Source organism: Chiloscyllium plagiosum, chromosome 7 (genome assembly GCF_004010195.1).
Source record: "Chiloscyllium plagiosum isolate BGI_BamShark_2017 chromosome 7, ASM401019v2, whole genome shotgun sequence".
In the NCBI taxonomy this organism is placed as follows: Eukaryota; Metazoa; Chordata; class Chondrichthyes; order Orectolobiformes; family Hemiscylliidae; genus Chiloscyllium; species Chiloscyllium plagiosum.
This window is the reverse complement of record NC_057716.1, coordinates 47645917-47661136: the sequence shown is the minus strand read 5'-3', so window position 1 is coordinate 47661136 and position 15220 is coordinate 47645917. Positions and strand designations below refer to the sequence as shown.

The window sequence follows — 15220 nt, the reverse complement described above, 5'->3', positions numbered from 1 at the left end:
TACAAGATAATACATGGCTTGGAGAGGGTGGACGCTAGGAAATTGTTTCCGTTAGGCGAGGAGACTAGGACCCGTGGACACAGCCTTAGAATTAGAGGGGGTAAATTCAGAACAGAAATGCGGAGACATTTCTTCAGCCAGAGAGTGGTCGGCCGCAGAGTGCAGTGGAGGCTGGGATGCTAAATGTCTTCAAGGCAGAAATTGATAATTCCTTGTGACATCAAGAATTTAAGGGCTACGGGGAGAATGTGGGTAAGTGGAGTTGAAATGCCCATCAGCCATGATTGAATGGCGGAGTAGACTCGATGGGCCGAATGGCCTTACTTCCGCTCCTATGTCTTATGGTCTTATGAAAGAATAGAATATCTTCAATCTGTAAAATGCTTTTAGGTAAGGATAATAATTGCTCAGACAAAAACGGAGAATACCTTGCCCATTATCCCAATGGTGTATTCTGACAATTCTTGAAAGGGAAACCTAAAGCAGTGATGTGAACTTTTCAATTTCACCACAGCCATCATTACAACATTTGATTTGATTGGGAGTTAGGACTGGATTATGAAGTGTTGTGCTTTGAAATTTAACTTCAAAGATCATGGAATTATTGTTGGTCTGTATGTTTACTGAATGCTAGTTTGTTTGTACAATCCTCAGCTGATGATCTTTGGCTGAATAACCTTTGCATTATCATCTCTGTTTTTGCAGATGATAAACGCCACCTCTTTTCATTTCAACAGTCCTTGGCTCTTGCATTAGGAGCCTCAATGTTTATATAGACGCTTAAAGATTGCTGGTTGTGGAAGACGTTTATGATCTCCATGTGCTGAGTTTGTGATTCTTTCCCTTTCTCCTTACCATTAAAGGATGAAGTACCTCTTCGCAGAAGAAGTCGACCCAGCATTCTTACCATTCCACATGTGGTTCGATCAGTTGAGGACATAACACAAGAGGAGTTGGAAAATATTTCTTTTTCAGCTAAAGACAAAATTTATAGTCGAACCACAGTAAGTTTTTCTGTGTATGTGTTCTTGTAAAAGAAAGTGAGTCATTATATTTTTATGTAACCATTCTACCACCTTAATTTCTACATAAGTTCTTGTAATTGGTATAAATGTTAGCAGCTAAATGGTATTAGTGGTGAGCTTTCTAGTACAGAACATTTAATATTGCTAAAACTTCTTATCTTGCATTTGTCCTGGTAAGTGCAAGAATGTCAAATTTCAAAGAATCATAACAATTTATAGTACAGGAGAAAAGGTTACTGATTAGTTGTCATAGCAACTGAACATTGGCTGAGGTAGTGCCACAGAGAATATAGGGAGCCATAGAGCCCCATGCTCCTGATCAAGCTCTCAAATAGATCAAATGCCATCACTTCCACACCTGAAAAGAGCTTGGTCTACCTCAAATTACACTGGGAAGGAAAAATATCTTAAATTTGATCATTTTAGTACCACAAATTGATTTGCATGACCCAGTGTAGTAGTTAGGTGAATGATATTTTTTCTCTAACAACAGGTGCCATTGTCAGTCGAAAGACATTCTGCCTGTCTCATAATTGAACAAAATCATGTATGAATTGTTGCTGATATGTTGCCACCTACAGAGGCCAATGTCACAGATTGGCTGATAAAATCGAAATAAGATACTCCTTCAGTTGTTCGTAATTGACAGGGTACAGACTGTACTCAGTCACCTAGAGTTGCAAAATGCACAACAAAATATTCTTAATTTGGATGTGATTCTTAATTTGCAGTGTGCTAACAGCCAATTTAAGATAATCAGTCGAGCTTGTAATGTGTCACATCTATACTTGTGAGAAATGGCTTACATTCATACAGAGATCCATTTCTACAAACGAAAGGAATGTATTGAAACCTTAGTTTTGGAAGCACCTGGTAGTAAAAAAAAAAGTTGGAATTTTGATTTGACAGGGATGTCAAGAGATATGGGAATGGGTAGAAACCTGGAATTGAGGCCACAATCCTATTAAACAATGTTCTTGTTAAATGGCAGAACAGGTTTGACAGGTCAAATGGCCTACTTCTGTTCCTTGTTCTTTGTACTTGTGAAGTCTACAGTTTCTTGGCACAAACAAATTGTTGGTGAAATTCAGTAGGTTTGGCAGTATCTGTGGGAAAGCAGCAGAATTAATGTTTGAGTCTGGTGACTCTTCATCAAAACTGTTAGCTAGGGAAATGTATTTATGCTGAACTTGGTTGGTGGAGTGTGTATTGATGGCGGAAGGGGAGAGGTGAGCAGATAGAGTAAAGGGGTAGGTAAGCTTAGGTTCCCTGATTCTTTCTCCATAGATCTCAACCAATTAGCACCCTTTTCTGCATCAGAAAAAAATTTTAATATTTGAATTTTGCACATTAATTGTCATGAGTGTTCTTTTCTAAAATGTTAAGCTTTCCCTTAGTTCCATACAAATTAAGCCCACATTCTTGGATGTCTTGTACCATGAGGCAGAAGTTGTACTATTCCTGGAGTGATTGAAGGAAATGGTGAATTGCAACTTAGAGTACTTGCAGCAGTGTACCCTGATTAATGGTAAAAGCATTTTTATCAATTCCTAAAGCATCTTGTTTCATTTCAGTTATTTCAGCTAAATATTGTACATTCTAGTTTCAGCATTGACGTCCATTTCTGGTTGTAATAGAACTCTGGAAGTGATATATTGGTGCCTGTCAACTAAGGGTGAGGGAGTTGGGGATAAGGGCAAAGGAATCAGTGTTAATTGGTGTAACAGAAATAAATGGAAAGAATTGTTGACTTGAGTATTTTCCTTGAAGTGAAAAGCTTTCTCTCCAAGCACATGTACACCAGAGACTGTCTCTTTCTTTCTCCCTAATAGACAGCAATTACAAGTGATCGTTTGCTCTTAGGTTTAAGAGTGGGGTAAATGGATTTTAAAAATTTAATGCAAAATGGGGCAGCATCATGGATTGACACTTAACACTAAGTTTGAATTCTACTGTGGCATGACCATTTTCAACGGTCACTGGGAAAGTAGATATTCAGCTTGCACTAAGCAGTAATGAGAGATGCTGATGTTCGCACATACACAGAAAATTGAAACTGGAAGACCCAAAGGAACTCTTGAGACTGTGAACTATTCATGCTGCTGAAAAGATGAGTAGACCTGAGCAAGGAAGCAGTTTTAAATATGGTGTAGCTAATTATATGCTTTCCTTAAGATCATAATAGGAGGAAGCCATTCAGTTCTTCAATGAGATTGATCCTTGTATTTTGTTTGTTTTAATTCTCTACATTTTTGAGGACTGTAGTAAGGTAGATGAATAAATATTCAATAATTGAAATCATAGAATAATTACAACATGGGAGAATCATTTGTCCCATTGTGTCCATCTCTAAGAACAACTGGTCCAGTCTTTCCATATAGCCTTTTTGTTTTCCTCTTCAGTTAGTGACCTAGTTTTGAAAGCCAGGATTGAATTTAATTCAACCACCCTCTCTGGCACTGAATTCCAGATCCTAAGCAAAATCAAGAGCTTTATTTTTGCTATTTGCTTCTGTTAGCAACCACTTTCTCACAGTCGCCTTTGGTTCTCGATCCTTTCACCAATGGAACAATTTCTGCCAATCTACATTATTCAACATCCTTCATGATTTTGGATATCTCCAACAAATTTCTAACTTCTCCGGGAAGCGTAACAGCAGCTTGTCTAATCTGTTCATGTAACTGAAGGCTGTCAACTCTGGAATCATGCTTGTGAATCTTTTCTTGCACCCTTTCTAATTCCACTATGATCACAGCTGATTGTAATTCTGTACAAGTCAGATTTCAGAATGAAAGCTTGCTTAATAGATTTTAGTTTTACTTTTGCAATTTGGTTACTACAGTGGACTGTCGTTGCATATATTCACAGCCCAAAAGGCTGCTAATGCACTTTTAACAAAAACAACACAACAAAGGGGGGAGAAAAAGAAAGCTAGTGTGACAATTTTTGGAAATGATTTGGAGATGCTGGTGTTGGTCTGGGGTGTACAAAGTTAAAAATCACACACCAGGTTATAGTCCAACAGTTTAATTGGAAGCACTAGCTTTCGGAGCGCCGCTCCTTCATCAGGTGGTTGTGGAGGACACGATTGTAAGACCAGAATTTATAGCAAAAGTTTACAGTGTGATGTAACTGAAATTATACATTGAAAAATACCTTGATTGCTTGTTGAGTCTTTCATCTGTTCGAATATCCCCCATATGTAAATCACACATTTTTTTTTAAAAAGTTACATTCTCAGGTTAACTGTAACAATTGGTGTTAGCCAGATAATATGTTGAAGGTGTTAGCCCCCTGTGTTCTCTGTCTGTGCCATAATGTTTAGACTGATTCTAATCTTAAAAAGTGAGTTAACAGAGTCTTACATGAATTAATGTAGGTTTTGAGCAAAGTACAATGTAACTCTGCAAGTACAAAATCACCCCACAAACATATGTGTGTGTCTGTCTGTCTGGGGTGGGGGGTTGTGAGTGAGTGTGAATGAGAGCGTAGAGTGCCTGAGTCTGTGAGGGGGTGCTTGTGGGAGTATGTGTGTGTGTGTCTGGGGTGGGGGGGTTGTGAGTGCCTGTGAGAGAGAGCGTATATGTATATGTGTGAGTGTAAAGTGGCCTAAGTCTATGAGAAGATGCATGTCGGAGTGTGTGTGTAGTGCAGTGGTGGTCATCTGTAGTGTGACATGAACCCAAAGTCCCTGTTGCGGCCCTCCCTATGGATACGGAACTTAGCTATCAGCCTCTGCTCGGCCACTTTTTGCTGCTGCCTGTCCCGAAGTCCACTTTGGAGGATGGTCACTCGAAGGTCCAAGGTCGAATGTCCTGGACCGCTGAAGTGTTCCCCAACTGGGAGGGAACACTTCTGTCTGTTGATTGTTGTGCGGTGCCCATTCATCCGTTACCATAGCCTTTGCTCGGTTTCCCCAATGTACCAAGCCTCAGGGCATCTTTGCCTGCAATGTATAAGATAGACCACGTTGGCTGAGTCACATGAGTACCTGTCATGTAGGGAGGGCCTCAACCGGGATCTTCCATTGCACTATACACACAAACGCGCGCGCGCACACACATACACACACACACACACACGGACACATGTTATTACAGACACTCAAACATCCGTACAAGCGCACACACTCCCACAGTCACACATGCATCCTCTCTCAGACTTCGACCACTTAACATTTACACACACACACACACACTCACAACCCCCCACCCCAGACACATACACACACATGCACCCCCCTCACAGACTTAGGCACTCTACGCACACATAAACACTCTTTCTCTCAATCTCAAACCCCCACCCCGGACAGACAGAGATACACACACATACACATGTGTTTGTGGGGTGTATTTGTACTTGCAAAGTTACATTGTACTGTGTTCAAAAACTGTGTGAATTCATGTAAGACTCTGTTAACTCATTTTTCAGATTAGAATCAGTCTAAACATTATGGCACAGACAGAGAACATGGGGCTAGCACCTTCAACATATTATCTGGCTAACACCAATTGTTAGAGTTAACCTGAGAATGTAACTTTTAAAAAAAGAGTTTTGTGATTTACATACGAAAGAAGTGAAACTATCATTGTTTTCGAACAGATGAAAGACTCAACAAACAATCAAGGTATTTTTCAATGTATAATTTCAGTTACATCACACTGTAAAACACAGAATTTATAGCTAAAGTTTACAATCGTGTCCTCCACAACCACCTGATGAAGGAGCAGCGCTCCAGAAGTTAGTGCTTCCAATTAAACCTGTTGGGCTATAACCTGATGTTGTGTGATTTTTAAATTTTTGGAAAGATTTTCCCATAAACAACAAAGCTTCAATTTTTTTTTTGTCAGCTATATCCTTGACAAACACTCCACCCAGTGAAGTATCACTGTTTTCACTCCTTTAAAATCTTACTTAACTGATGTTGTAAGCATTTCCTTTCAACAGCTCTGTATGTTAACCATGTGTGATTCTGTCTGACTCTCCCAGAGTCAGAATAGCTCATTGACCATTCTTAATAAACTCCTAAGAATACCTTGGCATTTTCCAGTCCTATTTGGACTAACAATGCTTTAAATTTGGATGTTTCTAGGCCAGTACTGGAAAGAAAACGTAACTGTCCTTGTTCTGCCATGGCTGTTCTGGACCAAACCAGCTTTTGGCTCTCTACCTGTAGGCTGTAAAAGTTTAACAGTAATTATCTTGACAGTGGTTTACTTAGTTATTTAGCTGGAAAAAGTGTGATTTCTCAGGCAGTTTTGACACAATAGAGGTTTTTGACCCTTAAAGAAAAGTCACATACAAAATCAACAAACTATTTACCTCTACTTCAAACCTTTCACCAAAATGCCTTCCCACCCTTTGAAAAGTAAGTTGCCTTGAACTGGACAAAGTATTCCAGTTGAGCTGAACCAATGTTTTATATGGATTTGTCAAACTTCCTTACTTTTCGACTCTCTGCCCTTTTTTAATGTGATCACCCCATATGCCTTTTGTAACTTTCTCAATGTTCCCTATCATCTTCAGTAATTTGTACATATGCAGTCTCTTTAGAATTGTATCCATTGTTCCATATTGACTCTTCACACACTTCCTACCAAAATGAAACACTTCACAGTTCTTTGTGTTAAATTTCACCTGCCGCTTATCTGCCCCACCTACCAAGCTGATCTTTCTTTTTGCAGCTAACCACCAGCTTAATGCTTCATAATATGGGATATCTGGTCGGCATGGACGGGTTGGACTGAAGGGTCTGTTTCCATGCTGTACATCTCTATGACTCTAAGTTAGACTTCTGAAGATGCAAATTATGCCATAATACCCAAGACTAGATGATTAATATACATCAAGAAAAGCAGTGGTTGTATCAGCATCTGAAGAATTTCACTGTGTAACTTAATCCAATCTGAGAAACAACCATTCACCACTACTGATTCTTGTCTGTCATCTGATTTAATGTCCGTGTTATTGTTCTTTTATTCCATGAATTCTAATTATGTTCACAATCCCATTTTTGTGGCACTCCATCAAATCTCTTTCAAAGTCCATCTACACCACATCATTTGTATTACCCACATCTACACCATATCATCACCCACATCAACCCATTCTGTTACCTCATCAAAAAAACTCAAAACAAGTTGTTAAACACTATCTTCTCTGAAGTTTGTATTGACTTCCTTAAACTAATTCATATTTGGTCAATTGATTGCCACTTTTGTCCCAATTTGTCATTTTTAAAAACTTCCTTGCTATAGAGGTAAAACTGACATGTATTTGCTGAGCTTATTGTACACCCTTTTTGTGAACAAGGGTGCAAGTTTTGCAATTCTCTATTCCTCCGGAGCCACTGCTTATCTAAGGAGGATTGAAATATCATAGCCAGTGCTTCAGCAATTACCACATTCCCTCTCTCCATGCTATTTCCTCAGTATCCAATGTCTCATTCTCTGATTTATCAAACTCTAACCAACAGCTCTTATCTGCCCTATCTACCAATCAGATTGGTAGATAGGGCAGATAAGAGCTGTTGGTTAGAGGTTGATAAATCATCAGGACAGAATGAGACATTGGATACTGAGGAAGTAACAGGGCGAGGAGTAAGGTGGTAATTGCAGCAACACTGGCTATGATATTCCAATCCTCCTCTGATAAGTAGTGGCCCCTGAAGAATAGAGAATTGCAAAATTTGCATCCTAGTTCACCAAAAAAGGGTGTACAACCGCCTCTTTATCATTTGTTTTCAAATGTCTGCTTCCTTTTTTTTGTATGACTAGGGCAGCAATTCCTTGGCAAAGTTCTAACTTAGCACCTTTTACCAGACCCTACCTGATTGCAAATAATAGTTCTTTTTAATTAAAAAAAACAACAGAAATGAACATTTTTGACTGGAGGCATTTTATCATCATTTAAATTTCATAGATCAGATATAATAATGTATTAAAGATAAATCACTAACCAATTTTGTTGATATTTGTTTAGTTGAATAATTGTTGACTAGGAAACTGGGAGAGCTTCATTCTCCTTTCAAATGTTTTCCTGGAATATTTGTCCAAATGAGCGTGAATAGAGCATTTTGAAATGCATAATATAATTAACTAGTCATCATTGTTTCATGAAGAGAAAATCATGCCTGACAAATTATTTTAGGAGGTAACAAACAGTATAATAAAGGGAACCCAGTAGTTTTTCCTAAAGGCTTTTGATAAGTTACTTGGCATAGACAACTTAAGAGCTTATGATGTTGATGGTAGAATGTTAACACAAATAAAGGTTTGACTAACTAACAACAAAGTTGGAATATAGGGAACATTTTCAGGATGGGATATAAAGATGTACGAAGGGATATTTACATCTCTGGAAGTAAGCACGACTTTGACACTGACACTACCACGGCACCACAAGAACCCTCAGTTGTTGGGATAATATCCAGAGCCCAACCATCGTCATCTGCTTCATCAATGACTTTTCCTCTACCATAAGGTCAGAAATGGGATATTCACTGCATAATATTCAGCACCATTCTCATCTCTTCTGGTACTGAAGTGTCCAGTCTTGGGCTTTTATGTGGCAAATAATGTTCAAGCTACACATGCTAATCAGTGATTCTCCAGTTTTGTCCCTTTTTTATGTGCAGTAGTATTTCTGTCCCTGAATCCCTTAGTATCAGTGTTCAGAGGCTATCATTGACCTCAGTTTAAGTGGCCCAGATGTGGGCAAAACTTGGCAGATAGAGTTTAATCTAGGAAATTATGAGGTGATGCACTTTGGTAGGAAAAATCGAAAGACTGACTCTTATTAAAATTGAAAGACTGGGGGACAAAAAAATTGCATTCTCATGCATGAAATACAAAAGGTTGGCATGCAGGTGCAGCATACAATTAAGGCAGCAATGGAATTTTGGCCTTTATTGCTTGGGGTTTGGAATTTCTTTAATCATTTGTGGGAAGTGAATGTTGCACTTAATGTCTGTCTCTAATTGCCTGTTGATTTTAAAGTGATTTGCTAGGCCTGTTTTAGGGGACAGTTAAGTGTCATTGGTTGTGGGTCTGGAGTCACATGTAGGTCAGACATTAGTGAACCTGATGAGTTTTTAAGGGCAAACAACAAAACAGTTATAGACCATCATGCCTGCAACAAACAGTGGCTATAATAAGGCTGGTTTTGCCCCCCTTCTTAATTCCAGATTTTTGTTTAATTCAAATTCCACCAGCTGTTGTGGTGGGATTCAAACCCTTGTCCCTAGAATATTAGCCTGGAGATGTAGATTACTACCCATTGACATTACAACTATGTCACTGCCTCTGCCAATTCAGAGACTTATTAAGTCTCTTCGGCCTTTGGACTGCGTGGTAATAGGGATAGAAGTAGGTCATTCAGCCAGTTGAACCTGCTCTGCCAGTCAGTTGGATTCCATTTGATCATCAATCTCAATGCTTCCAACGCCAGTATATCCTTCCGTTTGGATAAGTGACACAAAACTTTATAGTATTACAGCTGTTGTCTGACTGGTACTTAGTATAGTTTTAGCAAAGCTTTCCTATTTTTATACTCCATTTCAAAGGGAATGGAAGCCAACATTCCACTTGGATAGAGGCTTTGTGATTCAAGGATGAGGACTTCCACATCCCTTTTCTATTGCTTTCTATAGTCTTTCTTCATTTAAATAATATTCAACTCTTGTATTCTTTCTGCTAAAACCCCTTTTGACAGATGGAATATAATATGGGAAGTCTTTCTTCACTTATTTGTCTATTCCTAAACTGATTGTTATCCTCATCACTTCCTTATCCACCTAATGTTGCCATCTGCAAATCTGGCAATAGTACTCTCTCACTTTCCTCAAAGTCATTTACTATAGAGTCATACAGCATCAAAACAAATACTTCAGTCCACTTGTCTATGCCAGTCAGACATTCCAATCTGAACTATTTGCCAGCATTTGGCCCATATCCTTCTTAAACCCTTCCTATTCATATACCCATCCAGATGCATTTTAAATGTTGTATTTGTCCTTGCCTGCACAACTTCCTCTGGCAGCAGTTCCAAATACACCGTACTCTCTGCATGAAAAGGTTACCCCTCAGGTGTTTTTTTTTTAAACTCTTTATCCTCTCACCTTTAAACCTATGCCTTTTAGTTCTTGACTCCTCCAGCTTAGGAAAAAAGACCTAGCTATTCATCCTACCGTGTCCCTCATAGTCTTATAAGGTCACCTGTCGGCCTTTGATGATCTAGGGGAAAAAAATGATCCAGTCTACCCATCCTCTTCCTCTAACTCAAACACTCTGGTCTGTTGCAAATAATATCAGCTCTGATTCTTGTGGCACTCTACTAGTTATTATCCTGATAATGCTCTCCTTATCCAACAGAGATTCACCTGAACTTTCACGCAATGGTAAGGCCACACCTGGAATATTGTGTACAGTTTTAATCCTTACATTTATGAAAAGATATACTGGTATCGAAGGCTGATTCCAAGAATTGATGTAGAGACAAGGTGGATGTTGAAAAGTTGTTTCCATTTGTGGCGGAATCACGAACATCATGTATAGGGAGATTTGTTTTATAACTGAGAAGCAAAATAAGTCTTCTGTGAGGGTATTGAGTGACTGGTCAGGAATTCCTGATGAAGGGCTTACGCGCGAATTATCGACTCTCCGGTTTCTCGGATGCTGGCTGACCTACTGTGCTTTTCCAGCACCACCTTTTTTGACTTTCAATTCCCCAGCATCTGCAATCCTTACTTTCTCCTATTGAGTGACTGGAATTCTCTACCCAGAGATATGTGGGGGCTAGACCCCAAATGTTTTAAAGAAATAGGTAGATTTTTGAAATATCAGGGAGTTGATGGCTGTTCTTGAGTTAGCATGAAAGAGGAGTTGAAACTTGGGGGATATCTGCCATGATGTTGTTGAAAGCTCGAAGGGTTGAATGGCCTACTCTTTTCTGTTCTTATGTTCTCAGAACCCATGGCATTTGTGGTATGCAGTGGCAACAGCAGTTTGCTCATCACGTGGAATGAATCAAATTGGCTGAAGACTGCTAACTGTGTAACAGGGGACCTCTGGAGGAGGCCAAGATGGATTATCCACTTGGCACTTCTACCTGAAAATTGTTACATGTACCTTTTTTTTTTCTGTGTTGATCTGCTAGATTCCCTTATTGTTAAGAATTGGGATGTTTGTGGAGTCACCTTCTCCACTGGGTTGTTGAATTTTCCACCATTGTTAATTGAAATGATTAGGTTTATTGTCTTGTGTCCCCATGAGCACAGTGAAAAGTTTATAAATCGCCACTTATGGTGCCATCTTAGGTACCAAATCTTATTTACAATGCGATTCACTGATACTGTCATGGACAGACTAAGGATGAGATCAAGTATGTTTTTCCTTGTTGATTCGGGCACACCTGCCATAGATCCAGTCTAGCAGCTGTGTATTTTAAGACCTGACCATCTCAATCAGTAATAAATTGGTGATTTATATTGAAATTCCCCACTGAGTATATTTCACACTCTTGGCAAATGTTGTTCAAAATGGAACACTGATTCATCAGCTGATGGAAAACGGTATGTAGTAACCAGCAGGAAGTCTCCTTGCCAGGGTTAACCTGAAGTCATAGACTGAGGTCCAGCATCAATGTTGAGGACTGCTAGAGCCACTTCCTTCAACACACATGATGATGAGTATAACTGTTAGGCTGTAGCTTGATTAGTCTGAGACATGTCTCTCAGTTTTGGTATTAGCCTAAAAGAGCTGGAGAAATTCAGCAGATCTGGCAGCATCTGTGGAGGGAGTCTGATGTAACTCTTCCGTTGTCACTTCTGGTGCCTTAGTCAATATTAAGTGATTTTGTCTGGTTTCATTCCTCTATTGAGACTTTCTAATCTGAGGGCAGTTTAGTTAACCACATCAGTGTGGGTCTGGTATCACATGTAGGCTAGACCATGTAAGAATGGCAATTTTTCCTTCTCTAAAGAATATTAGTGAACTAGATGGCTTTTTTTATGACAATTGATCAGTGGTCTTTAAGCCCAGAATTTTATTGAACAAATCCAGGTCCCTAGAATATTACCTAATTTCTGGATTATTCCCGTAACGATATATATTCCAGTACACCATCACCTCTCCCTTTGTCACTAGTTGAAAAATCTGGTACTTATGGAATTTGACATTTTACATATTATGCAACCAGAAGAAAGTTGTAAAATAAGCTGCTGAAGAGGTGCCTACATGAAAGGAAAGGTGCTGATGGAAACAATCATTTTGCATTCCAGTTTTTCTATCCATGTAATCATGAGCCATGTTCTATTTTAAAAAAAAAACATGGATACGTTTATTCTTCCAGGGTTCCACTTGCCACCAATGCCGTCAAAAGACTATTGATACAAAAACCAATTGTCGAAACCCAGAATGTGTAGGAGTCCGTGGACAGTTCTGTGGGCCGTGTCTTCGCAATCGCTATGGTGAATTTGTTAGAACTGCTTTATTGGATGCTGTGAGTCTTGAGTGTTTTTTTTCATCTGTAGTTACTTCATGCATGCATGTGTATATATTTGTTGTATATTATCCCTCTATATTATTTGAGTTTGCTTTAAAATAGTACTAAATGTTTTCAAGCTGTTGACCACATGACTAGTTAGCAAAACTTCCCTTCTCCTTCCCCACAGTGACTTCAGTTAAGGATTGTTTTCAGTTTATTTAGAAAACTCTTGCAGATAATTAACATGAATATAATTTGTGTAGTTCAGACATATGCAGTTCTTCAATTTTCCTGTAATTAAAAGCAAATACCAAACCCTTCACCACTAAATTGGTATTCTAATAGATGGTGTTTGCCATTGTTTGTGATATTGAGTGCAAAATTAGAACACTTGAGTCCAGAGGCTTTGGGAAATTAAAAGTGTCTTTAAAAGTGCTTGCCTATTGCTGGTTAGAAGATCTTAACAAAGGCTCATGGTTCTGATTTTCTTGCCCCTCTCTAATTAGAATTGGCATTGTCCACCTTGTAGAGGAATCTGCAATTGCAGCTTCTGTCGACAACGTGAAGGTCGCCGTGCCACAGGTGTTCTTGTTTACCTGGCCAAATATCATGGATATGATAACGTTCATGCTTACTTGAATAGGTAAGGATTTGGCATTTCCCTTATGTAAATTTATTTTTGTATAGTGTTTTTGGAGTTAAAATATAAATTATTTTTTCAGCCTGAAAAAAGAACTTCGAATGGAAGATTAACAAGCTACAGTGAACCAGTTTCTTGGAAGCAACGCAGATCCTTTGATAAATTTACTTTGTTTTCACAATCCATTCTTGTTTTAACAATTCTTGCTAAATACCTGGGCTAGGTTTACAAAAATATGCTTTAACATAGATCTTCATTTACAATAATTTGGATACTGAACATACCTAGCATTGTTCTGTTATGGGATGGGAGGACGTTGCACATGCTCTTAGATTTGTAAATGTGATTGTTCAGTTTTAGTCTGACACAAGATAGACATTATTTTAGGACATTGACAGCAAAAAGAAATTGCACAGTAGCATGCTTTTGACAGCACATAAATCCTTCAATAGTCCACTGTCATTTATTCTACTTTGATAGCCCTATTCTATAATATCGTCCAATTTTAAATATCCAGCTGCTCAATTGTAAATGTCATCTCATGTATACTTAAGTCAAAACCAATTGCTCACAAAATCTTAAAACTTGTTTGGTACAGAAATGTTCTAGAGATTGACTTTCACTCTAAATTATGCAGTTGGATTTTTAAATCTCATTTTAATGGTTAACAAATTAACCATACCTATCTAGTATCGCATGTACCAGTAAATTTTGCTACTTTTTAGCTTCGCAGCTTCTACTAAGACTTTACTGCTACAGAGCTTTCTACATGAAATTTATCATACATGACTAACATGTGATTGCTTAGCTACATCTGCACCCCACTTGGTGCAAGCACTTAGCCACACTAATGCACCATGTTTTTAGGGTGCAAGTGGAATGTTTGAAGTTGCAACTTACCCTTCCCACTCTTACATTGTGAGAGGGATTTACATCACAAAATGCACTCTAGTTGAACCATACAAAATTGAATAAATTTGCATCTAAAAGGTACTTGAATGCCTGGAAAGGAGGGTGAAGTATTTGCTGTTTTGCGTTTTAATGTTATATTTTGCCACTTGTATCATATATATTAGGATTGATTTTGTGGTATGTTCCTAATGCTGGCTATCTGCAAGAGAACAAATGAATTTAAGCAGAAGCTATCGATCAGATTGGTGTAAATTATGAAGTATTAACATACACTGTTGCCAAGTTGCAGTCATTGTTTTGCTCGTGGTAAAGTGTTGAATTTTTTTTAATGTTCTGAATATATTATAAAAACTTTATTTTTGAATATTTTAATTGTGCAAATACTTTACACACAACTGAATTTGTTTATTAATAACCATGCTGGCAAATACTGACAGATTTACATTTTGTAACTCCTGGAATTTAAATAGTTAACTATCGTTAATGAAAGCCAATATAGGAAGAAATATACTGAAATTGAAATCCTGCAACTGAATAGAGGTATATTCCAGTAAGTATTATAATTGCATGTGCCATGAATTTCTTTTCTCCTAATCTAATAAAGTCACAGTATATTTACTCAGGGTTTCCACAGATATTTCAAAATATTATACTAATTAAGAGAATCAAAAATTTCAATAAGTTTCTCTAAAGTTCAGCAGTTGTAGGCTTTTATGTGAAATTTTGAGAAAAGAATATTAGTATGTCTAAACTGCATATTTCTTTAATAATATTCCTCATAATTGTCTCAGTGTCAGAAAGCAGCCATGTTAATGAAATAAAAACTCCAGTAAAAGTAATACTAAAATTTAAAATCACTCCCAACGTTGAACTTTTCCTGAAACTCTGTTTGTTACAGCTAGGTAACAAAATACTAATTTGGAGGAGGATGGTTTGAGAAAGCACAAGCGGGTTTTATGCTGGATTCTAATCTCAGGTCTGTATAAGATAGCTTGTAAACACCAGTTCTGTTACTAGCTGTACACCATACTCAGGTGGCAAAACAAACTCTACACTTGTCACTTTAGTTCACCATACTTGAACTGCAATAACAAACTTGTGCACCTTCCAGGTTGGAAGTGAAATGGCCTGACTCTATTCTCCTGAGTCAGTGGTAGTA

At 38.1% G+C, this 15220-nt stretch overlaps 1 protein-coding gene across 3 annotated transcripts in view; it reads left to right on the top strand.

The window, feature by feature from the left end:
• The window catches only part of cdca7a (cell division cycle associated 7a), a 27810-nt gene extending 12775 nt beyond the window's left edge, over positions 1 to 15035 (top strand). For all 3 annotated transcript variants that reach the window (XM_043693611.1, XM_043693609.1, XM_043693610.1), the window contains exons 7-10: positions 864 to 1004; positions 12375 to 12524; positions 13016 to 13152; positions 13232 to 15035. In XM_043693611.1, coding sequence (XP_043549546.1) covers positions 864 to 1004; positions 12375 to 12524; positions 13016 to 13152; positions 13232 to 13262 — 459 coding nt within the window. In that variant the 3' untranslated portion in view covers positions 13263 to 15035. The remainder of the gene's footprint in view (positions 1 to 863; positions 1005 to 12374; positions 12525 to 13015; positions 13153 to 13231) is intronic.
• The last annotated feature ends 185 nt before the right edge of the window (positions 15036 to 15220 follow it).